Source organism: Mytilus galloprovincialis, chromosome 8 (genome assembly GCF_965363235.1).
Source record: "Mytilus galloprovincialis chromosome 8, xbMytGall1.hap1.1, whole genome shotgun sequence".
NCBI lineage: Eukaryota > Metazoa > Mollusca > Bivalvia > Mytilida > Mytilidae > Mytilus > Mytilus galloprovincialis.
Window position 1 is genome coordinate 8,373,437 of NC_134845.1, and position 27,040 is coordinate 8,400,476.

Below are 27,040 nucleotides of genomic sequence, written 5' to 3' on the forward strand. Positions count from 1 at the left end.
TCTGGTTTTTAATATATTACCGAGGCTTAAGAAGTATAACTACAGAACCAGTCGATACAATTGAAGAAAGAAATGGATCCCTTTGAAGTAATTTTAAGTTCTTTCCAGAAACTGATGCATGTCTTATGTCCTCTTAAAGATTGGTTGTTTAACCACAATTCAAGACATACATATAAATGTCTTTCGAAAAATATATCACACTCTTCCATTATAGACTATTTACCAACAACGTCAACAACAACAATACACTATTTTAAGGATTATGTACACAGGCAACAAGTACCTGTGATTATGTACCCTTGTGTTGATTCAACCGAGGATTCAACATATGGAAATTTTATAGAAAATCCACAGCTTTTATCCTTGTACTCTCATATTTGGCAATTTGGTGACTGATAGATATAGGATTATTGCATGCAGTGCTAGCATTGATTTCCTTAAAACAAGTTTATTAACCATGTTAACAATGATTTAATGTAGTTATTGGTTAAAACAAATATAAGTATGGACCAAATTAAGTACACCTTTAGGGTGCGCTCGACTTTAGTGACTCAGCACTAGCTGTGTTTTGGAATTTATAGGTTGCTTAGAACTTTTTGTAAACAATGAACACCAGCACATCATAGAAAAGCAAGTAAGTAATCTATGTTTCAAATTTTATAACAGAAATATCTGTATTTAAGGCTGTGGATTTTCTATAAAAATCTTGGTTTATTTGCCACAAAGACCTCTATTTCTATTAAATGCAATGAAACAGTCAATAATAATGCTTTGCATTAAGTTTCTTGGTATATAGGTACAAAATGGCCTATCTCTATTATTCATTATATATGTAGTTATCATACAATTGAAGTTTGAAAAATTCGTACATGTACAACAATGGCTACAGAAAGGGTCATAAACCATAAGAGGGTTACACTAGTTATAGCTATATAATCTTCCCTGAGGCCCTCATCATGAAAATAAAAAAAAATGCAAACATATACATTGCATACATCAGTATAAAAAGTCAAGTATGATAATACAATGTAATAACATTCAATACAACTTGATAAAATGTTATGAAAAAATAAACATGATGATCAGTTTTCAATATTATTTATACAGTAATCATGGTAATAGGTTGATTTCAATAAATGATCTGTTATTTTGTATTTGAAAGAATTAACATTTGTAATATATCTTATCATATACTTGTATAAAATATTACTTAAATTTTACAGTTCAATAACATTTGAAAATATCATAAGGCTATGAAAGGATTACTAGGTTTATTGACCAGATTCCTTGGAATTTCAATAGCGGGCTGATAAAGGTGCCTTTATTGACTGCTTCCGGTATGTTATCACATGCCTTTCCGTTAATTTCCGTGACGTTTATCACATGCAACTTCGTGCATTTCCGGAAATTTGTATGAAAACGACAACAGAACGAGGAAAACGGCAAGTGATAAGACTTTTCCAAAAGTGGTTGAGGAGCAAAAATGAATTAAGTTAAACTTGTTTTGAAAGACATAAATGAGTTGACAATATTATTGAAGAACACAATAATTATTGCGAAAAGATCAATGAATGCTTGTAATAGTATGCAATAAAAACAATTAAAGTTATTAATAAGATTTTTTTTTGGTTGTCTGTAAATATTATCTGAAAATGCAAAGATAAACAAAATTAAATTTTAATAGTTCTTGTCTGTATTTCTTCTGCTGAAGTATATGATAAAAAGATAATTACATGTCATTTTTCATATCAGACCCTTTATCGGCCCTCGTTCATGATATTAGCCCTCGAGCCTGCGGCTCTTGGGCTAATATCATAACCTTGGGCCGAGAAAGGGTCTGATATGAAAAATGCCATGTAATAATCTATACTTAACAGTATTGGCAAATTATTCTACAAGAATGGTCATGATGGTCCAGAATACTTAAAAGATTTTTTGAACAATTCTGTTTTTGGTTTAGGGAGTATGAGGGTTCCTTGATTGAACAGCATTTCTCAAGGGGTATGGATTTTTGTCTATAACATAATGAAACTTGTTACATATAGTAAGATATGATGGGGCATCGTTTTGGGGGAAGACGGCTTCAAGCCGTCAATCCCCAATGGGGTTGACCAGAGTGACATTCCCTCACATCATTCATTTTGTTTTTATAGTGTGGAAAACCCCCCCAACAAATCTTACTGAGATTGATGAGAAGGGGAGACACAAATGAATATATATAGATTGACTGTAAACACTTTTTTTACACATTTCCCTTCTGTTTCTCTTGAAATTATCGTATATTGAGCTCTCCTTTACACTATTTACGTTTCTTTTACAATCCGGAAAAATCAGTATGACGAGATATTCTAAATATATCCAACCTACATTATATTTTATAGTGACGTCATTGTTGGAATGCCACACTACGTTGAAGCAGGGATATCCTTCACTGGTTATTTAAATCATTGAATGATTACATGTGATTCTTCCGGCGGGAGTCAACATCTCCCGCTTTTAAGACCCTCTTCCGTCCCTCCCGTTAAAATTTGAAATCTTCCGCTTTTTGAGAATGTCAACCTCGAAAAATCTTCAATAGAAATTTTTGTTTACAAAATTGATACTGACAGGGAAAAAGTCCGAGAAACTCAAAATTCATATCGGAAAAGTCCGAGAAAAACGGAAGTTTCCTTTAACTGTTTTGATGTATAAACAGCAATAAAAGAGTATTGGCAAAATACCTGGTGATCAACTAGCAAGTTTAGGACACATGTCTGGATGATTAAAAGTGAAATACTGACAATGGATTAATTAAAGTTGTATAAACAACGACTTTTTTGTGTACTGTTAAAAACATTGAACAGTTATATTTCTTAACCTCAAGACAAATGTCTTAATGATCTCAAATATGATATGTATGCCTACTCAAGGTTGGCAAAAAAGTGGTCAATACTAGTATTGACCATGCCAGTGGTAAATACCGGTATTTACCGGGAAATACTGGCAAATACTGGGAAATACCGGCAAATACTGGTCGATTGAAATTTTGAGTGGTCATTACTATAAAAACCACTATCTACTTGGTCAACTATAATTACAATTAATAATTAATTTATATATAGAAAGTGTTCAAATCATTTTTAATGCTTTCATTTCTAATTCTATTGTAAATTCAAACATGGATCTACATTGATTAATGTGTACATAATATTATAGTAAAAGATAAAAACTTTTTGTCAAATTTCCATTTCCAGCATGAAGAAGGTTTTTATCTCACAGTTAAATAGCTATAGACAGGAAATAATTTATTGTTTAAGGGAGTCTTCATATATCAATTTTATTACTTTCAACCCATGTACTGTCAACTTTTATTGGAGGCTGTTGTTTTAGTAATTAAATTTTCACACCTATCAATGCCAGGTGATACATGTAGGTTAAAAGCCCCATGTAACTTCATTTACCTGTAGTTTTATTTACTTTTAATTTTAATTACCTGTAAAATCATACATTTTGAATAAATATATATTGATTTAAACATGTTGAAATAAAATATAAATTTGTATATATATATCTTAAGTACAATGAAGTATGCAATATCATAATTCATAAAAACCAAATTTTTAAATCAGTAAGAATAAGTGTTATAAATGAATAAAACATATCAAATTCATTAATTTTATAAGCTGACACATTATACATGTTATATTTGACTTTTTATCAAGATTTTACTTCAATTAATATTAGAAACAACCATGAAAATTTCAATTGACCAGTATTTGCCAGTATTGACCACTTTGGGAGTATTGTCCGGGGCGGTAAATACCGGTAAATACCACTGGTAAATACCGGGGGTGGTATTTACCGCCCAACCTTGTGCCTACTACACTTGTTGCAAAGCTGACTATGGTGACCCTAATGAATTGACCAAACATATGGATACAGCAAACCCACCAGAACATGCAGAAAGCTCACAACTCTATCAAGTCAACACCACTGTTCAGTTAGTGGTACCAAAATTGACAATGTAGCTTAAGCAGAGATACTTTTTACCAACTATATATGATGGCTAATCACTCTATCTTGAACTTTATATATAATAAATAAATATTTAAAAAACCCTTATCTTCTTTTTCTATCAAGTAAAAATTGCTATGGAGTTATAGAATCATTACAAAAAAGGAAAAAATGCAGTTTAAACACCAAAAAAAAACATTGCGTAAGTCGATAAAAATGTTGATAAAAAATCTCCAGTTATGAGGCACAAACTTCATCTGAAAATTTCTAAATCTCCAGTTGAGTTGTGACTTGACAACTCTTTCACATGTCTCAGACATGACAGACATTCTCAAAGATTGTGCACTAATTAAAAAATCGTATTTGTTTAATTTAAACATAATTATGTTTGCTGTAGATAATTCAAACATCAATATGCAATACTTTAATTTGTAGGTCATCAACTTTCAAAGTAAACAAAGTCCGAGGACTACATGAGATTGGGGAGAGAAACAATTTTTTTCATTTTTTTCTGCAAAACTTTGTTTTGAGAATCTTCCTCCAAATCAGGTGCACCTCAATTTATGAGTAATTATCCACTAAAATAAACACTTAAAATGTAACATTTGGTATATGATAAGTAGATATATATATAGTCTTCCATTACAGCTTTTACATTAATGCTAGCAAGACAAATCTTTGTTTGGCTTGCTTGCTTTGTGTGTATCAATGTTTGCTCAAGCATGGCAATTAAGATAGGCGGGGCTTCAGCTTGTATACATCATACTTAAATTTTATTGGACGTTACGTTTGAGGTTTAGGACACTTAATTAACCGGATTTTTGTGACAAAAATGTCGGTTATTGATTTGGGGATGTACGGCGGTCGGGCGGGCGGTCGGTCGGTCGGGCGGGCGGTCGGTCGGGCGGGCGGGAATCAAATGTTGTCCGTGCATTAACTCATGAACCGTTCAACCAAAGCTTTTAAAATTTTAATATGTTGTTACTGACAACTAAATGAAGGTCAAGTTCAATAATGGCGATTTTGACTTTTACCGTTCAGGAGTTATGGTTCTTGAAAGATTGAAAAATGGAGTTTCCAGTCGTGTCCCTGCATTTACGCATGAACTGTTCTTCCTAAGCTTTCCAAATTTTAATATGTTGTTACTGATGACAAAATGGAGATCAAGTCCAATAATGGCGATTTTGACTTTTACCGTTCAGGAGTTATGGTTCTTGAAAGATTGAAAAATGGAGTTTCCAGTCGTGTCCGTGCATTTACGCATGAACTGTTCTACCTAAGCTTCCCAAATTTTAATATGTTGTTACTGATGACAAAATGGAGGACAAGTTAAATAATGACGATTTTGACTTTTACCGTTCAGGAGTTATGGTTCTTGAAAGATTGAAAAATGGTGTTTCCAGTCGTGTTCGTGCATTTACGCATGAACTGTTTTACCAAAGCTTCCCAAATTTTAATATGTTGTTACTGATGACAAAATAGAGGTCAAGTTCAATAATGACGATTTTGACTTTTACCGTTCAGGAGTTATGGTTCTTGAAAGATTGAAAAATGGTGTTTCCAGTCGTGTCCGTGCATTTTCTCATGAACCATTCAACCAAAGCTTTTGAAATTTTTATATGTTGTTACTGATGGCAAATTAGAGGTCAAGTTCAATAATGACGATTTTGACTTTTACCGTTCAGGAGTTATGGTTCTTGAAAGATTGTGAAATGGCGTTTCCATTCACGTTGTTGCATTTACTCATGAACCATTCAATCTAAGCTTTTCAAATTTTAAGATGTTGATACTGATGACAAAATGGAGGTCAAATTTGATATTGACGATTTTCACTTTCACCATTCATCAGTATTGGTTCTTGTGATATTGCCAGGACACAAATAAATATTAATAAATCCGGTTTGCTGTCGTTGTGACAGCCTCTTGTTTTAAAACATCACATGACAAATATTCTTACATGATTCCTCACCTGTAAAAATACAATAATTGGTCAATGAAAGAAAAATATAAACTTAATATTGGTTTTTTTTTTTATAACATATCAATCTATTAGTTCAGTTGTTTCCGTGTCTGCCCTTTCATTTATGTAACTCAAGAAAAAATTCCAATAAATTGTATCGAAAAGAGAAAATCGAGTACACCTTTTTTTATGTTAGGGTGTGTTTGAGATGAATATTTTGTCTTGAAAAGGTACAAACAGTCAGAGCTCAGACATAAACAAGTCTATTTCTGTTTTTGACTTAAAGAAGTCAAAACATGTATTCTTTATAAAAATGGGTTTTCAATTTTAGACTTATCTAAGTCACAAAATGACAGACTTGTTTAGGTCTATTTATGTTGATGAAAAAACTTAACTTGACTTGGTGGCCAAACTACACCACCTTTGACAGTAAAAACCTGTCTGAGAGTTCACAAGGACTTGATCTATCTATATTTAATTATCTAATTGAACATCCTTGCTAAACACAGATGTTTTACCTCATTAAGTGTGGATCCAGGTGGTTGCATTGTAAGGTTAATTAACATGATCCCCGATTTTTCAGACTCTCATTCATATTTTTCTTTAGAAGACAAGGCATTGGCTTTCAATGTTGTCATTATTTGATTTAGATGCATGACCTTTTTATAAGTATGCGTGGGTCTTGAAGTTGACCAATTTTGGTAACTTATCGACTTGTAGGAGTTGATATTTGCAACTTTTTGATTCTGGTCAATCATTTCTTGCTAAACAATATTTGACTTATTTAAGTCGTATTTTGTCTTGCATTAAAGGGAGACAAATCCTAAAACTTACAAATTTAGACATCTATAAGTCAAAAGCAGATTCAGACTTATTTATGTCTGAGCTCTGACTGTACAAAGGAAGAGTATTTGATACATCATCTCGCTTCAGATTCTATCATTTTTATATAGCAAAGCGACAGGTTGACTTTATAACATAAAAAAATCACAATACCAAAAGATGAAATGTAGGGGTCAAGTGAAATACCTATCCAATGAATCACAAAATCAGAGTAGGTGTTTTCGAATAGCTATTTTACTAAAAGTATTTGACGACAATCTTTAAGTTGGATGCTGAACATGCTGAAAATGCATATCTTCGAAAAAATTTTGGTTTCCATTTCTACGATTGTGAAAATGAACTGCCGTAATGGGGAGATAATTTTGACAAAGTAGAATCCTGACTGTAATGTATATTTACAGGTAAGGAAACATGTGAGAATATTTGTCATGTGATGTTTTAAAATTTAGTGTCCTTAACCTCAAACATAACGTCCAATAAAATTTAAGTATGATGTATACAAGCTGAAAATTGCCATGCTTGAGCAAACATTGATACAAACAAAGCAAGCAAGCCAAACAAAGATTTGTCTTGCTAGCATTAATGTAAAAGCTGTAATGATTAAAACTTAATTATGTGTACCAACATAATCATTGCAATGGTAACAAGAAGAAAATTCCAAATGTTGCATTTTGTTGTTTAAACCTATTTATTCATGAAATTTTACAAATATTTTAAAATGTAGTATTTGGAAACAAGCTTCACACAGTTTACATTAATCATATTGTTTTTTTATTAGTACCTGTACCTGTGTGATGAGAGTTTTAACTGGGAACTTTATCACTGGAAATTTAAAACAATAGATTTTTCAGTCCTAACTTTCTTAAGAAAAAAAATTAAAATCTTAAGAGTACTGTCACAAAAAATGGAAAATGGCCCTAGCCTGCAGTTCAGTCGTACACTATTAAGATTTCAAAAAATATTGTAGTTGTTGTTAAATGACCAAATTCAACTAGTTGAATTTTAGATAATTAACTATCAACTTTAATTGAATGTTTAGATTTAGAAGATGCAGATCTCTTCCATTGGTCTAAATTGAATCCTAAACTAAAGAAACGAAATTACATTAAACAACAATTGATTTCAATATTGTCAACCTTTCTACATGTTTCTAGCTGTTCTTTTTTCTTTTTTTCATTCTTTATATGAAAACTATCAAACGATACCAAACCCCCCCCCCCCCTCTCCAAAAAAAATGAAATAGAAACAAGGGCCGTCTTTCCCCTCAGAGCTATTCAGCTCTTTGATTAATGCATTTAAATGTCATCACAAACTTGTGATATTTTATTCTCTGATCAACTGTCATCCAGTTTAAGTGTTTGAATAAGGGCTCGTAAGGAGGGAAAGGTTCTGTTTCTAGTCAACTGAGAAAAAATTCACCAGACACTAACTATATAAATATTTATAAAACTTGTAGTATCCAGTCATATGTCATGTATGTGAAATGGTGGATAATACCTGAATCGAAGTTTAATCCACCATTTATTAGTTATTCCTGACCTGTGTGTACGTAACCAACACATGTCAATTTTGCTTAGTTCTTGTCCCAGTTGGCCAGTATGTCCATTTTAACCAAAACTGTCAGACGACACCTTCTACAAATAATTGCCCTTAAGTGGTAATTTAGGTAATTTTAATTACAGTGGTCCCTGGAGTGAGCATGGCATTACTAGGGAACAGATCATGCATTGCTAGAGTCATGACAGTGTTTGAAAATTAGCATGGGCCCACTCGCCAATGGCCCCTAAAATTTTGTGTGGGCTCCCAAAGTTTTTGCCTTTCTTGTATAGAACTATATATACTTGTATTGGCTACATAATTTAAGCTGTGGGCTTCCATTGTCAAAATCTTAACTTCAATCCCTGCATGAGAGTTGTTGAATGAAGGCTGCTATTTAGCAGGTTGGGAACAAACCCCCTACTTGGTGTTTATACCTGTAAAGAGGTATAATCCTTCTATAGATGGATGAAATTATCTCTCTATAGAGGGTATTTGTTTTAAGACTGGATTTAAACCAAAACAGGGCAGTATGGCATTTTCTACAGCCCTCTACTGTATTTCAAGCGCCTTGTAGATTTAAGCTTGATCTTATCAGCACTTTATTGCAGCAGGCAATTGTAGGTCATTTGTAAGCATTGACTGAAAATGGCACAGATCCATCTATTTTCATATTTTGCTCTCAGTCACAACTTTGACTATTATGTGCCGTTATAAAGAAACCCATTAGCATTTGTAGATTGTGTTCAATGAAAAACATGGTTGAGCCTAGTACTCCATTTCGTCAGTAAACAGATGAAACAAGGTAGGCAACAATTGTTCTCATAGTCTACGATATACATGACATAAATTCACTAAAATACCGGCTACAATTTCGCAAACGATTTCATATGTTCACTTGAGGCCAACCTTAAAAATATGTTTGTTTGCAGTTTTCCGACTGTACCTTCAGACTGAAGGGTCGGTAGGTAGGAAAAATATCTTATTTTATCAGCCAAAATACAGTTTAAACAAGCAGTTACACAAAACCAAGTTTCTTGTAAAGAAAAAAAAAAACATTTTAAAACAACAAACACTGGACATGCTGAAAACCAACATCAAATGAACAGGCATTTTCAGATAAAAAACTTTTTAACCAAAACTTAAACTTTAACATAGTGTCATTATCCAATTTATGACATAAAATATGGTATAATTATTAAATACTGGAACACTTATAAACAAGGAATGTCATTATGACTAGAACTGTTTTAAAGAAATATATTCAGACATATGCTTCTTGACTAGAATGTTTTCATGAGTAGAGTATTTTCATCAGAAAAATGTAGATATTAAAGATTTATAAGACAATGTATTTAAGAGTGTATTTTTAATAATAAAAAAATAACCATTGAATCTTCCTCAATTGAAAAAAAGGCAACTTGAAAAAAAAGTATTAAGACATTCGACTGTTTTCATATTTCTAACAATATTTAATTATATGTGATAAGGTTATATTTTTGCCAGGCTTTAATGAAAACCAAAGAAATCTAAAGTTTGGGGTGAAATCCATAGCACCCTATTAAAAGTAAATGGTCTGTACTGAAATGTTTTTAATGCATAAAAAAAATTGGCAGAATAGCTCCTAAGGACATGTTTTAATTGAATTCACACAGTTTGGGTATATTTAATATTATAAGAAAGAGAATAATTGCAATGAGTGGGGCAGCCCCCCCCCCCTTTATCCTAAAGGAGCATACTCATTGCAATCGAAGATAGATTTAATATAGAGAGAGTATATTTATTTTTCAAGCTAACCATTCATTTTCTCTACATCTTTGTGTAGTTAGGGTTGCTTCTTATTGATTTGGCATGATCTATATCCATTAACATTTCAAACGAGCCCTTCCTCCGTACAGGCGTGTTTACAGATATCCATGAAGATTTAAGTCACGGAGGAGTGGTTTCATCTTTGTCGTCTTCACAACGATTTGTAGAAAATATGCCATACTACAAGCTGCTGTCGAATTATTTAACCACTGAAATTGGTTCCATAAAGTCAGGCTCCACATATTCTGTACCCGATTTGTTTGAGACAGAATGGTTATCGTGTCAGTTATGAATATCCGCTGCATCATCGTCAATGATATCATCACACATCATTACATGTGCCTGAATCTGTATAAACAGTTTACTAATAAACTTTTTTGTTTGTTATTTGTCTTAAAATTGACGCGAGACGACAGCGTAAAGTACTCCTCCGTGACTTCATGGATACCTGTAAACAATTTCAATGTGCTTTATCATTAAATAGTCACATGAACGCTTGACGGGAAGCTAAGAAAAACCGAACTTGAAATGCGTAATTGACCCTGACTTTAAATCATTTCCGGAAAGGACCCAAAGTTCCAGATCGCGTCAATAGAAGTATTAAAAAAAATTTCTTCAAATTTAAAGCAATAAAATTTTCACAGTCGGGAGGATTTTCAAGGGTCGGTCGGTAAACTGCAAACAAACAATATTTTAATTTAAGCCTGACCTATGAGGCAATCACCATTACTTCTGCAAAAGTCTGATGAGATTTAATTTGACTGGCCTTCGGACTACAGCTGAACGTCACAGATTGTTATATAAAACATAAAATTGAATAAATCATGTGGTTATTTTACAGTTGATTTATACAAACTATTTTCTACACTCGACAATATAAAAACTCAGAACAAAAAATTTAATTAGCAAGTGCATACATGTCAAGTGACATGATATTCGCGTGTAATACACGCTTTTTCAACGGTTTACACACGAGGATTTTGTCACATGGCGTGTACACGCTTTTCACCACTTTACCCAGTTTTAACCAGGCAATAGCAATGGGAGCAATGGCAGAAATAATAGATGACATTTTACATTGCTAAAAAAAAACATGACATTCTTTCAAATCTTGATGAAGCTAATTCAGTCAAATATCAATTCCTACTGTGGGAGAGCCTTTTCAATTATAAAGAAATTGACACTGAATTCGGATGAGAACTTGACTATGTTACATTTGTATTGTGTGCTGTTATCAAATAAATGTAACTAAACTTGAAACTGCCAGTTGTTTTGAATATGTGCCTAGTGGTGGTGCTTTAAAAGCAACATTACAGACCACTGTTTAATAAAATAAAAGTTCACAGTAGAATATATATATTGTTTTTTTATATTCACAACTTTGTATGAAATTATGAACATTACCACATTCATATTAACAAGTCCGCATCTACGTCACGCGTTTTCACACGCTTTTTGACATATCATGTCATGTCATGACATGATTTCCCATTGTAAGAGGTTGACATGTATGAGCAAGTGTTGTTCAGCTAGAAGAAAATGTAGGCGACCTGGAATTATTTCCTGGCCACTGAAATTTTAAGTGTGCCACTAAATCTTCATGTCTGGTGACCAGTTGTCCACTTCATTTTTATTAGCTACTTTGAGGTCTGATCTACTTATTATGGCAGTAACATGCAACATTTGATGCACCAATTGATGTACTTAATTTGATATGCACATGCCCAATGTACTGCTAAACTGACTTAATATACAATCTATTGTTCACCATAATTGAAAGCTGTGATGATAACGGAAATTAATTTTCCACTCAGTAATGCCTTACTGAACAGAATTTCTACTGTTAGATTTAACATGAAATTTAAAGGTCAACTGCCCCTTTTGTTGTTGATCAGGTGTTCAGATACATAAACAATAGATTGCAAGTTCTGTCACTTTAGCAGAAAACTGGGCATCCAAATTTTTAGTAAAAGTGCAATAATTGATACATCATGTGCATATAATGCTATAGATTATAGCCAATATAACTAGAAATACCAATCTGCCCTGGTTTGCTTAAAATCCATTCTAAACAAAAATACCTTCTGTTTTTGTCTGTTCTGTGGTCGGGTTGTCTCTTTGACACATTCCCCATTTCCATTCTCAATTTCACTCTCTATAGAGGGATAATTTATAAGTTTAAACACCATATAGAGGGTTTGTTCTCAACCTGTTTAGATTCAATATTATTATTATTTTTTTTTTATTTAAAATTAATTGACAACACTGTAAGGCAATACTTTGTTTTTCTGAGGACAAATATGAAAATATACAAGGACTAGTACTTTTAGTACTTTTGAAATCTTATGAATTAGACACAGAAATCTGCTTTAAAAAACTTGCTTTTCAGAGCTCGAGAGATACCAAAGTGTAAATGAGACAAAAGTGTGTTCTAAATATAGTGATACATACTGTACATGTAATATTGTTTTTTGTATTCCAGAGGGATACCACTGCTAACTTGTCTATGAGACAGAAGTCTGCCTTGAAGAGGAGGATAACACGTGAACATAACAGTAACTTTAGAGCAGGTTATATCAACATTAATGAACAGTATTTACACAAGACAGGAATAAGAGGACGCAAGAGATATTTCCTTTACTGTTTAGTTGCCTTACTATTTATTGTAGCTATAGTAAATGCATTGGTAAGACTTGTTATTGCTTACAATACTTAGAATGACATTAATTTGCATGTAATACAGATCTAGAACAACTGTGGTAATTGAGACAGGAACCCAGAAACAAAATTATATGATAAATAGACGTCTATGAATCATCACCAAGTTGTCCAAGATAAACAAACATACACATTTTATTTCAAGCACTAAATTGCTCTTTAGTCTATAGACAACAACAAATTTATAGAAAAACTAAATATATCAAGCATCAACACAGAATTTTCAAATGAACAAAAATAAAGAACATTAGGATGACCACTGATAAGGTGTCATGCATACATGTATACAGGTTCAGGTACATGTATCAAGGCAGTGATGCATGCAATTTTATAAGATGCATACTTTTATTTGTACATATTGATAAAAGGTTGAATTTAATTTTTTAGTTGACCACAGCTGTTATTTATTATATGAGGATTTCACCACAACATGGAATAGATGCAATGGAACACATCCCAGATTATGATCTTTTAAGATTTATTGGAAAGTCTGTGTTTGATAACGTTCAGATATTCAATGGAAGAATAGGAAGTAGAGCTAACAAAAATTTATACATAGAAGGAAACAACAGCTCTGTAAGTCATTAACATATTATATTATTTATGCAAATTATGTGTAAAGGTTTTGGTGTGTTTTTTTAGAGATTAGTTGAAAGTTAAAGTCATATATGAAACCAGAGACATAAAAAAAAATTGATGATTATACGATATGTTTGCTTAAGAAATGATAAAATTGTGCAGAGAAAACTAGGTTTATGATATATATGTTAGCGGCAATAAGTGAAATTAGGCATTAAGCTTAAAATCCTAGGCAATAAGCTAACGCCTAGGCATTAAGTCTAATGCCTAAATGATGTTAGGCATTAGTCTTAAATCCTAGGATTTAAGCTTAAATCCTGAAAAATGTGTCCAGGCATTAAGCTTAATGCCTAAAGTATAAATGCGAGTAAATAAAAGACATTTATTCAATTAATTTGTTACATAATAAAATTACGAGAACTGAAGTTTAAAATGTCATCTACTGGAAATAAAATCACAGATAAAATATGTTTTTATATTAAAACTCATCAAATATTACTTATAAAACATGAAAACTTGATACAAATGTGTGTTAAAATCATTTGTTATCACAAGTTGTTGAACTGTGGCACCGACTATTGCACTTTCTCCCGTTTTTCTTGCATTTGCAGCGGTTACTTAAACATATAGTTTTACAAGAACATTTGAAAAATTCTTGACCTCCGGATAATGACTGATGGGTTGCTGCCTCACGTACACTTAAAGTTGTTTTACAATTAATTTCCTCTTCCAGAATTAAATTTTGTTTACATATTCCCATCTCAATTGTTCCAAATGTTCCTAGAAGTTGTCCAAATCTTGTAGCCACAACAGCATTGCCCTTATCATTGACCTGAAAAAATAAACAGATAAAATTCTTTTGCAGGCAGTTTGATTATTTTCATTAAAATATCGATAAAGAATTATATCTGAGAGTAGAATTAATTAGGTATTTGCATTTTGCGAATTATGAAATGAATTCGTGTTGCATATGGTGATTTTCAACTGTCTTTGTGGCATTAATCCGCATCTGATTTTCGTCAGGTGCAGATTCTGGATTTTTCATAAAGTGGGGGAGGGGCCTGGTCTTATAACCCCCTTCCTACATTAATATAAACATATTTACTTTTACTGGTTTTCTTTCTGTTTAGTATTTAATAAACATGACATATTAAATGATGCAGTCAAACTTTTGATTAAATATCTTACCTCAATGACTCGGCCGAGTAAATTTCTACTGTCACCCTTCCCTCTATCAAACATAGGTATTGGTACGGCAACAGTTTGCCCAACTTCTGCCGTCCCTAGTTCCTTTTTGCTCCTGGCTATCATAGTGTTTGCCTGCTTCAGTTGACTGTCCATGGCTTCAGAACGATGTCGAACTCTGTTGGTATCAATTTTACAATTTGGACATACCACCTTTGAACTGTATCCTTCTTCACTTACAGTAGTACCACATATAACATGAATGTGTTTGTCACATTTAATACACATATGAGCTCCAGATGTATCCTTTTCACATACATAGCACTGTAAGACATTCTGAAAAATAGTTTCCATAAATAATAAGGTAAAAAAAATCATTTGGTGTGGTCATACATCAGTTTTTAAAATTTAATTACAGTTTTGTGGTAATAAAGTGTTTTTGTTCAAAATGATCAAACACTCAATTTAAAAATACGAAGATGTGGTATGCTTGTCAATAGGACAACTGTCCGCCAGAGACAGAATAGTATATAAGATAAGACCTATAGGTAACCATACGGCCTTCAACAAAAACTCATAGTAAGCAGACTCTTTTTTTCTTAAGCTCCGAATATCTTTCCTGTGGTTTATCTGTTATATATTACATGGAAGTACTTTAGTTCAAGCTCCCGCCAGGATTAAAGAGTCGTTTTTTTTTTAAATATTTCTGAGACTATTTTCAACTTACCTTTTGCGTTTCATCAGTGATTGGAGTAGAAGGTTCTACATTTGGTTCTGCAATAGATTCTGGTATATCAGAGGCATCGACAATGTTTTCTGTTTTATTTTCAGTTACAGGTTGATCATTTACAGACTCTGTCTGGAGCTTAAGTAAGTCCTCTTCCTTTTCTAAGGTCATCAATATTTCTTTCGGAATTTTGGTTTCTGATGTTAATCCAATTGTTGCACATTTACCAAATAAATCACGTGAAACGTTAGCATATCCATTATTTAGTTGTTTTATCATGCGATCTCTGCCGCCATGACCTGTTTCTTTATGTGCCTTTTCCATAATACCATAGAGTTCCTCTAGGAAGACATAAATTTTGAAATTTCCCTCGTCATTCTCGCTGACTTTAGTTATCAACCTCTCAAAACCACCAATGTTAAAAATGTCATACCTTCTTAAATTGTAGTAATCTTTTGTCAATTTCTTTTCTGATGAGTCCAAAAGTTTAATCTTTGCCAAAAGATCACGGTACTTTACTCTAGGGTATATGCTCCTTGTTTTCCCCGATTCGAATTTAGACCTCAAAGATTCAAGGAATTTTTCCTCAATACACATGGTGTCACTTAATGTGAATAATCCAGATAAAGAAGTGAAAAAGACAAGATGGCCTGAGGGCATTTAAGAAATATTTTAACAAAGAAAATTTACTTATCCAATAAAATGGTATGAGCAAAAAATCATATCTTAATTTTGTCTACTTTTGACCAGTTCAAACCAGCTTGACCAGTGAAGTGTAAACATTTTCAAATAATTATTATAAGGATTATATAGAATCTCCCCTTTTTTATGGGATACAATCACTTTTTTAAATCTTTTTTATTTTTTATACTTCCACAAAAAAGTATGAGTTAATTCTGTTTTAAATAAGAAAAGTACTAAAATTTAAAGATTTTTCAGATAAACGTATATTAATATTAGGAATATAATTAAGAAAATACTTTATTTCAAGAAAAATCACTAAACATGCTAAAAACACCTAAATTCTAAAATTTCACTTATTGCCTAAAATCATGTTCGGCAATAGGATGAATAATCATCACCAAATTTCAGGTAATAAGCTTAATGCCTGGAAATTTCAGGCAATAACTTAATGCCTAGGCGTTAGCTTATTGCCTAGGATTTAAGCTTAATGCCTAATTTCACTTATTGCCGCTAACATATACATGATATATAGGCTTTGGTTAAAGAATTGAACAAACATTATTTTTCACCAGTCACTAACAAATATTGTTTACATTGACTTTTTTGTTTGATGTAACCATGGTACAATGTTACATTTCTATCAATAAAATGAAATGTTCTTGTTATAAGATTTCATGACTTTAACCTGCAGATAAAATAATATTGTTTTATTTTCATTTTTGTAAGCCTTTTAAACTATCATTAAATGTGGTTACAATAAGGGGACAGTTTATTATGTATTTATAGTCAGTGAAGTATAATGCATGATATGTATCACAGGTATGTTAAGGCTAGCATACCAATAAAACTTATGGGGAGTTCAAAAAAGGTTTTTGCCTTAAAGTTGTACACTTTGACATTACAAACCTACCTATAAAATTGCTTATTTAGAGGTAAAGATTTGGTATTACATGTATTACAGGGTTACCCTTTACATTAGCAAAAATAGTTACTGATATAATAATAATTTGTAGACTTATATATATATATAGAATGATTTTAAACCCATTTCCGAGAAGGGAACATCATGAACATTAAGAATAAGTTTAAATATATTTCAGACAGGAGTCATATGCTTGCATCTTACAATGGATAATTGAAAAAGCATTGTTTTTATTTTCAGGTTATTATAACAGACAAAGGATCTGGGTTGCGGCATCCAAAATGTAAGCCTGACTATGTTTTGTCGAATAATTATTGTACTCTTGCAAACTAACATAAGTACCCTGTCTCTACATGTATTTCTCAACGTCTCTTCAAGTATTTCTCAATGTCTGTACATGTATTTCTCAACGTCTGTACATGTATTTCTCAACGTCTGTACATGTATTTCTCAACGTCTGTACATGTATTTCTCAACGTCTGTACATGTATTTCTCAACGTCTCTACAAGTATTTCTCAACGTCTCTACATGTATTTCTCAACGTCTCTACATGTATTTCTCAACGTCTGTACATGTATTTCTCAACGTCTGTACATGTATTTCTCAACGTCTCTACAAGTATTTCTCAATGTCTCTACATGTATTTCTCAACGTCTCTACATGTATTTCTCAATGTCTCTACATGTATTTCTCAACGTCTCTACAAGTATTTCTCAATGTCTCTACATGTATTTCTCAATGTCTCTACATGTATTTCTCAACGTCTGTACATGTATTTCTCAATGTCTCTACATGTATTTCTCAATGTCTTAACTAACTGTATTTTATTCAAACTTAGTTGAAAAGCAGATCACGGTAATGTTGTTTTAACATCATCATATAGCTTTTTTCGGGCATCAGTTTATTCAAAATTATGTGCCTCCACATAAACCTTTCTCATATTCCTGAAATAAACATTTTTAAAGCACTTTGCTTAGGCATGCAAATTATTTTTACTAGTATTATTTTTTAAAAACCTGCATCCCGACAAGATTTATTTCAAAGTGCATATTTTACTGCTATTTCCATTAGATTTTTATCAAAAAATGAATTTTAGAAAGAGCTGAGCAGGTAACTACATAAAGTAGACCATATAAATTTATTACATCATGTGTGTTAATTTTTACCAAATTAATGTAATTAATGTTGTAATGTGATTGTATTTTAAATTTCAGTAACTGTTAGTCCAAAGACCACATCTATTGAGAATGTGGAAGCCATGTCCATTATTGATTCTGTGACGGGGAAAGAGATGTTTACCACCAAAGACAGTTCAAATCTCCTATTAGATGGTGAAATTAAAAATCTAATTTCTCCAGAAATTTATCCTAACAATGTAAGGTTAATTGGTTGCCATTACAAATATTAAATCAACAAACTAGTATAAACATTGGCAGTGAAAGTAGAAAACTTATACAACAAAATGAAACCAATTTAAACCTTTAATTTCTGTCTTTTTGCAAACACACAGATAATTGTAATTGCATTTAGCATAGAGTGGTTTAAAATAAACTGGTTAAGAGGAAATGTTTGGTACATACCAATGAGACTACAGACTATTGAAAGAAATCAGCTGGTCATCATTAGGTTAGACACACTTCTTTATCAGGTATCAGATACCACTGTTTAAATTGATACCAGTGAAGAAAAGAACATACACAAAAGAACATACAATGAAAGTCAGTACAGGAAAAATATTTAATTCTTTACTGTGTAATAGATGATAAAAAAATACACAAAGTACAGAGAGAGAAAAACTCGATTCTGTTTCATTAACTGAAAGCAAGCTCACATTCCTTTTTGTCGAGCCTTCGACTTTAGTCGAAAAAGCGAGACATAGCGATCCTACATTCCGTCGGCGTTGTCGTCGTCGGCGGTGGCGGCGTCCACAAATGTTCACTCTGTGGTTAAAGTTTTTGAAATTTTAATAACTTTCTTGAACTATACTGGATTTCTACCAAACTTGGACAGAAGCTTGTTTATGTTCATAAGATAGTATCCAGAAGTAAATTTTGTAAAAATAAAATTCCATTTTTTCCGTATTTTACTTATAAATGGACGTAGTTTTTTCTGCCAGGAAACATTACATTCACTCTGTGGTTTAAGTTTTTAAAATTTTAATAACTTTCTTAAACTATCCTGGAATTGTACCAAACTTGGACAGAAGCTTGTTTATGATCATGAGATAGTATCCAGACATAAATTTTGTAAAAATGAAATTCCAATTTTTCTGTATTTTACTTATAAATGGACTTAGTTTTTCTTCCAGTTAACATTACATACAGTCTGCAGTTAAAGTGTTTTTAAAACATTTTAAAGATTCTTAAACTATCCTGGATTTTTACCAAACTTGGACAGAAGCTTCTGACAATCATAAGACAATATCGAGAGGAATATTTTTTTCATCATTTTTGTTGAGTGTGTGATAAACAGCAAAAGTAGGCGAGACACTGGGTTCCGCGGAACCCTTACAAATTTTTTCAATATTGTTGTATTAAATTGGTTTCCTGTTATACAAACATTATTTCATATAAAAGCTAATATGCATTTTTTTTTATATACATTGTAATTATATAAATCTTATTTCGAAGAATATTCAACAGTTTCTTATATAAAATTACAGTTCTTTAATGAAGAAATTTGTTGTTTGTTGATAAAAAAAAAAGATTTTTTCATTGTCTTTTCACAATCAGTCAATTCTTATTTAAAATGTTAGATTAACTTGCTGATTGCAATTCTGTATCTAAAACACAAGATGAACTTCTGTATTTTAGGGATAAGCTCCTAAGTTTCAACTGTATCTTGACAACATATTTTGCAGATAACCAGTTTGAATGGTTTTCCTGACCTGATACTTGAATCCATTGGTAGTCATCTGAACTTAACAGGATGGGAGGGTGTTGAAATGTCATCTACAAATAAGAATATCACATTTTTTACAGATAGTTATGACATCTCCATGTACTCTACAGTAAGTGTCAGTCTTTATGATAGATTCCACAATAATCATTACACCTCTATGGTTTAACTTCATCATTGCTAACTGGCTTCTATCAAATGAAGTGACAGAATGGTACAGAGCTTGATGAAATATCATTGATATTTTCATTGACAAATTATGAATGGCTAAGTTCTAGGGTAGAACAATGGACTTGGACTTGGAATCACAATAGTTTCAAGATTCTAACCAAAAAAAAAAAAAACCCACCTATACTCATCGTATTAACTTAAAGAATCAAACAAATTTATTATATGAATATGAAAAATATTTTTTTCTCATTAGCTAACAACATAGGGAATCTTTTTTGATAAAGCATTATATTCTCCATGGGAAAAATCATGACAGGTTGGAAGAGCTAATATTTGCCTCTAAATAGTTGTTTACTGTACATTGTCAAAAACTTATGCTTAGTACGCCATTAACATTCTCATTATCTTCTTCTTTTTTCAATGCTATTTTCTTAAATCATTGTATCAACCTCATTTCAAAATGTCAATAATTGTATAATAGATTTTATGACCTTATCAGAGAATCTTTTTTCAGTAATAAATTGTAACAGTGTATATTTTTCTGTTTTATTTTTGCATTGTAAATTTTTCTGTTTTGATAGCATGGTAGTCTAACACTGGATGCTGCAAACGGTATAAGACTTGATGTGGAACATATTCCAAAACCAACTGTGTCTAACACACCAGGACCTAGAACTTACAAATTATGTGTATGCATACCACAGGGCCGTTTGTTTGCCGTACCAGTCACAGGGCCAGGTATTGGTTGTCAGAATGCTGACCCAAATGATGATCCCTGTAAATAGGATATTTATTATGTGTATGCATACTACAGGGCCGGTTGTTTGCTGTACCAGTCACAGGGCCAGGTATTGGTTGTCAGAATGCTGACCCCAATGATGATCCTTGTAAATAGGATATAACATAAATTTTATTTCTTACCATTTCTCCGTCCAGATTAGATTTTGTGTTTTATTTTTTTTTATTTTTAAGTGTATTTACTAATTAATGGCATTATTTATACTGTTGTGAGTTTTAATAGGACATTTATTTTTTATAGAAAGTTTTAATCTTTTCATAGAGTTATCATGGTTACAGACAGCAATATTATTTCTGAGTGTTAAAAATTTTTATTTTAGCATTTATATTTCCTAAAAGAATATCAGGATTTTATCATATTAACTTAAAACTTTGATTAGACATTGATCACTTTTTGTTGTGAGTGTGATAATGCTTATAAGCTGAGAAAAATATACCTCTAAAACCTGTCAACATTAGAAAAAAAATTGTTTCATTCACTATACTTGAACATCTTGAATATAAAAATGAATGGTTTATACACAGATGTTATTATTTTGAATGTAATTACAGGACAATTAGTTTTATTTATACAATAACAGCTTTTCTGTTTAACAATAAGAAAAAAAACCATATTTATGTTTTTGAAATATGAACAGATTGTACCTACATCTGGGCATTTTGCAATATTTTTTTATGTCATTGATTTGATATGTAGATAAATGTGTAGATATATGTTGTTTTGATACATTGATATTGATATACAAATTTGGTGCTAAATCAATATGTCATACCTCATTTTTAAGTTGTATGTTAAAGGTTGAAAAAGGATGCTCTGTAATTTCAGAAATTAAAATTATTGATGTAGTAATTTGAAAAATGTTATTGCATTCAGATCATATGATTTGTAACTTGCATTTTTGTGTTGATGTGGTTATAAATATTTCAGTAAGAGATTACTGTTAAGTCCCTATGTATTTTAGTAAACATTTTAGTAGATATTACTAAATAAGGATGGTGCTAATAATTTGTCCTGATGGTATTGTCAACAGATCCTTGTTGTTGACAGATAATGAATAGTCTTTTTTAGTAAAGAACTGAACCAAACATTTGTTTTGAATATTTCTTAGATCAGTTATAATTACCAATTATTTCATACAACTATTTTGATTATAGTAAATTTATGTCTACTAGTTGCAAACTGGGAAAGGTTCTGATATTTTACACACTATAACAAGCATGAATTATGGTCCTTGAACTTAACTAATATGATAAAAGTCACATATACTTATATTTTACATATATATTTACAATTAATATAGAAGTTTAAGGATTTTACTATTCAACTGATCACTTAATAAAAATGGCATTTTTATGGCTATCATTTGTGGATTAAGATAGTTTTTGTTATATATGCACAATCATAGACTAGTTGATAGAAATTTGTCTCAATTTAAACACTCAAATATTTATGACAGCAGGAAATTTATTATACCTTTTAAAAAGATGAGCCAAATTTAAAGGCCAGTCTGGAATGAGATTATTTTTTTACTGTATTTGTTAGTAATGCAACTAATTTTAAAGATAGAACTTAAAAATCCAAACCACACAGATATTTATATATTAATATAGTCACATAATCTTTATAGTGCAATTAAAAACCAACCATGTCCTCATTTAGCTATAAAGTCAAATTTAGTTTTACTTATTGATTTGTTTTTAAAACCTCATTTATTTGTAAAGCATGTTTTTGACCTTTAAAATCATAGATGTTTAGTTATTTTGATATATTTTTATGCATTAACCAAAATAAATCTAAGAAACTTCATTTTATCTTTTTCTATGAATAATTTCAATAAGCAGTAGCCGTTTTTGATTCACTATTATATTTGGGAAAATCCTTGGAAATTATTTTGTCATAGTTAAATATTTTAGGTTAATACTGATTTGGCTTTAAAATCCATTATTATATAAATCAGTTTCTTTTCTGACGGTTAAAAATATGTTTGGTATTTTTTTTCTGACCTCTCCAAGGTCATATACATTAAAAATGAGTAACAGTGAGAAAGACATGAAAAACATTTATAGAGGTTTTATTCTATATAATAGTTATACATTTTTATACGACCGCAAAATTTGAAAAATTTTTCGTCGTATATTGCTATCACGTTGGCGTCGGCGTCGTCGTCGTCGTCGTCGTCGTCGTCGTCGTCCTGCGTCCGAATACTTTTAGTTTTCGTACTCTAACTTTAGTAAAAGTGAATGGAAATCTATGAAATTTTAACACAAGGTTTATGACCACAAAAGGAAGGTTGGTATTGATTTTGGGAGTTTTGGTACCAACATTTTAGGAATTAGGGGCCAAAAAGGGCCCAAATAAGCATTTTCTTGGTTTTCGCACTATAACTTTAGTTTAAGTTAATAGAAATCTATGAAATTTTGACACAAGGTTTATGACCACAAAAGAACGGTTGGGATCGATTTTGGGAGTTTTGGTTTTAACAGTTTAGGAATTAGGGGCCAAAAAAGGGCCCAAATAAGCATTATTCTTGGTTTTCGCACAATAACTTTAGTTTAAGTAAATAGAAATCAATGAAATTTAAACACATTGTTAATGACTACAAAAGGAAGGTTGGTATTGATTTTGGGAGTTTAGGTCCCAACAGTTTAGGAATTAGGGGCCAAAAAGGGACCCAAATAAGCATTTTTCTTGGTTTTCGCTCCATAACGTTAGTATAAGTAAATAGAAATCTATGAAATTTAAACACAAGGTTTATGACCATAAAAGGAAGGTTGGTATTGATTTTGGGAGTTTTGGTCCCAACAGAATAAGGGGCCCAAAGGGTCCAAAATTAAACTTTGTTGGATTTCATCAAAATTGAATAATTGGGGTTCTTTGATATGCCGAATCTAACTGTCATGACTGTGTATGTAGATTCTTAACCTTTGGTCCCGTTTTCAAATTAGTCTACATTAAGGTCCAAAGGGTCCAAAATTAAACTTACTTTGATTTTGACAAAAAAATGAATCAGTTAGGTTCTTTGATATGCTGAATCTAAAAATGTACTTAGATTCTTGATTATTGGCCCAGTTTTCAAGTTGGTCCAAATCGGGGTCCAAAATTAAACTTTGTTTGATTTCATCAAAAATTGAATAAATGGGGTTCTTTGATATACCAAATCTAACTGTGTATGTAGATTCTTCATTTTTGGTCCTGTTTTCAAATTGGTCTACACTAAAGTCCAAAGGGTCCAAAATTAAACTTAGTCTGATTTTAACAAAAATTGAAATCTTGGGGTTCTTTGATATGCTGAATCCAAAAATGTACTTAGATTTTTTATTATGGGCCCAGTTTTCAAGTTGGTCCAAATCAGGATCCAAAATTATTATATTAAGTATTGTGCAATAGCAAGTCTTTTCAATTGCACAGTATTGCGCAATGGCAAGAAATATCTAATTGCACAATATTGTGAAATAGCAAATTTTTTTTTAATTAGAGTTATCTTTCTTTGTCCAGAATAGTAAGCAAGAAATATCTAATTGCAAAATATTGTGCAATAGCAAGATTTTTTTTAATTGGAGTTATCTTTCTTTGTCCAGAATCAACTTAAATCTTTGTTATATACAATATACAATGTATATTCACTTTTTACTACCAACTGATAAATTAAAATAATCTTTACCATTCAGTGATAACAAGCAGTTTTTTTTACATCTTAATATTTTATGATGTATTTAAATGAGTAGTTATTGTTGCAAACTCCATTAGAAATTTTAATTGAGATTAGTTTTGGAATAAGGGAAAGGGGAATGTGATTAAAAAAATTGGGTTCAATTTTTCTCATTTGAAATTTCATAAAATAAAAAAGAAAATTTCTTCAAACATTTTTTTGAGAGGATTAATATTCAACAGCATAGTGAATTGCTCTAAGAGAAAACAAAAATTTTAAGTTCATTAGAACACATTCATTCTGTGTCAGAAACCTATGCTGTGTCAACTATTTAATCACAATCCAAATTTAGAGCTGAATCCAGCTTGAATGTTGTGTCCATACTTGCCCCAACTGTTCAGGGTTCAACCTCTGCGGTCGTATAAAGCTACGCCCTGCGGAGCATCTGGTTATTATTATTTTATATTTATACATATATTAAAAAAAAATGACAAAAGTATACATTGTTTATTGAGTAAATTAAACTGAAATTTGTTTTAATCATTAAAATCTTAAAAAAGGAGTATTGAGAACATAAAAGCTGGTTTTTATATAGATTGCTTATATTGGAACTAGCGTCACTGATGAGTCTTGTGTAGACGAAACGAGCGTCTGTCATACTAAATTATAATCCTGGTACCTTTGATAACTATTTACACATTCAATATGTTAGCATTATGTATAATGGGTGTACATTTTATTGTTATTCAAGATGTTTTATGCTGAAATTTTATGCATGAATAAAAAACTATTTAAGCTGAAATTATATCATTTTGTTAAAAAAAAGTCTTATTAGTTGGTGTTATCCAAAACTTTCACTTGGCATTGTCCTTGTCTTTAAAGTTTAAAAAGATTTCTTATCTGACATCAATTCATCAATTTTACCCAACTTGGTTGTCCCCAGAATGATCATTTTGACATTTCTATTAAATGGATTGAGCCATTTACCAATTGCCAACCATTCTTAGGGATAATACTGATGAAGAAAATATATTGTTGTTTTTATACGACTGCAAAATTTTTGCGGTCGTGTATTGGTATCACATCGTCGTTGTCAGCATCGTCCGAAGACATATGGTTTCCGGTTAATAACTTTTAGTATAAATAAATAAAAATCTATAAAATTTTAACACAATGATTATATCCACAAAAGGAAGGTTGGGATTGATTTTGGGGGTTAAGGGCCCATCCGTTTAGGAATTAGGGGCCCAAAACATACATTTATCTAGTTCCAGAACAGTAAGTTGTGTATAAGTATTTCAATTACTCTGAAATTTTACCACAATGTTCATACTATTAAGTAGAAGATTGGGATTTATTTTAAGGGTTATGGGGCAAACAGTTTAGGAATTAAGGGCCAAAAAGGGACCAAAAACAAGCATTTTTGAAGTTTCTGGACAATAACTTATGTTTAACTGTATGGATCTCTCTGACATTGTACCACAAGATTCCATATAATGAAGGGAAGGATTGATGTCAGTTTTGGGTTAATATCCCTGAACATTTAGGAATAAGGGGCCAAAAAAGGGCAAAAAAAGAATTTTTCTAGTTTACAGACAATAACTTGTGTTTAAGTGCATGGATCTCTATGAAATTATATTACAAGGTTTCTTACTACAAAGGAAAGGCTTGAATTGAGTTTTAGGGTTCTTGCTCCATGGGGGTTTCAATCAGTGAGGGGCGGGGTGAGGTATAAAATTTTTCTCGTTTCAGATTTCAGAAATTATAAAGATTTTTCCTTCAAATATTTTTTTTGGAGGGGATTTATATTCAACAGCATAGTATAAGGCTCAAAAGCAAAAAAAAATTGTTTTAAGTTCATTAGAACACATTCATTCTGTGTCAGAAACCTTTGCTGTGTCAACTATTTAATCGCAATCCAAATTCAGAGCTGTAGCTGTTTCAAGCTTGAATGTTGTGTCCATACTTGCCCCAACTGTTCAGGGTTTAACCTCTGAGGTTGTATAAAGCTGCGCCCTGTTGAGCATCTGGTTTCTGTTTAATGTGAACACTGACTTTTAAATTTAAATTGTCTTTAAATAAATAAAGGCAACAGTATTAAACCGCTGTTTGAAATTCATAAATCAATTGAGAGAAAAAAACAAATCTGGGTTACAAATTAAAACTAAGGGCAACACATCAAATATAAGAGAAGTACTACAACAACAGAAACACAACATTAAAATGTAACACAAACAGAAACCAACATACAATGGCCTTTTTCCTGACTTGGTTCAGAACATTTAAAAAAAAATGGTGGGTTGAACCTGGTTTTGCGGCTCGCCAAACCTCGTGCTTTTATGGCAATGTTAACATCAAAATGACAACATTACATAACAGGACTATAGTACAAATAAATGCAAGAACATTCAGGACAAATAAATACACAAATAAACATTACAATAGGACATTTCAACATGCTAATAGTTACAATACGTGAATTTCGGCTACATAAGACTCACCATTGACGTTAGATAACAAAAGTAAAGAAAGCAAAACAGGTACAAAGTTGAAGATCATTGGTGAC

The 27,040-nt window shown here is 31.5% G+C and overlaps 2 protein-coding genes across 3 annotated transcripts; one reads left to right on the forward strand and one right to left on the reverse strand.

Moving 5' to 3' along the window:
- LOC143084989 (beta-sarcoglycan-like) lies at nt 1-26,576 on the forward strand. Of its 2 annotated transcripts, none has more exons than XM_076261105.1 (7): nt 1-87; nt 12,624-12,827; nt 13,247-13,435; nt 17,197-17,239; nt 18,172-18,332; nt 19,818-19,967; nt 20,608-26,576. In XM_076261105.1, exons 1-7 carry the CDS (start codon nt 73-75, stop codon nt 20,809-20,811), a joined length of 966 nt encoding a protein of 321 aa, XP_076117220.1. In that variant the 5' UTR covers nt 1-72; the 3' UTR covers nt 20,812-26,576. The 2 variants fall into 2 exon arrangements, with proteins under 2 accessions (XP_076117220.1, XP_076117221.1); XM_076261106.1 differs by lacking the exon at nt 1-87 and adding an exon at nt 8,950-9,137.
- Nucleotides 13,977-15,674, reverse strand: LOC143042900 (uncharacterized). The gene is made up of 2 exons (XM_076215411.1): nt 15,351-15,674; nt 13,977-14,270 (listed from the first exon to the last, which is right to left on the reverse strand). The coding sequence occupies exons 1-2, from the start codon at nt 15,672-15,674 to the stop codon at nt 13,977-13,979; spliced, it is 618 nt and encodes a 205-aa protein (XP_076071526.1).
- Nucleotides 26,577-27,040: the final 464 nt, after the last annotated feature.

Coding starts and splice junctions, on each gene's coding strand:
- LOC143084989 (XM_076261105.1), top strand. Junction 13,436..17,196: donor TAGAAGGAAACAACAGCTCT/GTAAGTCATTAA, acceptor TTTTATTTTCAG/GTTATTATAACAGACAAAGG. Junction 17,240..18,171: donor TGGGTTGCGGCATCCAAAAT/GTAAGCCTGACT, acceptor TTTAAATTTCAG/TAACTGTTAGTCCAAAGACC.
- LOC143042900 (XM_076215411.1), bottom strand. CDS start 15,674: ATGGAAAAGGCACATAAAGAAACAGGTCATGGCGGCAGAGATCGCATG. Junction 14,271..15,350: donor TCACTGATGAAACGCAAAAG/GTAAGTTGAAAA, acceptor TTATTTTTTCAG/GTCAATGATAAGGGCAATGC.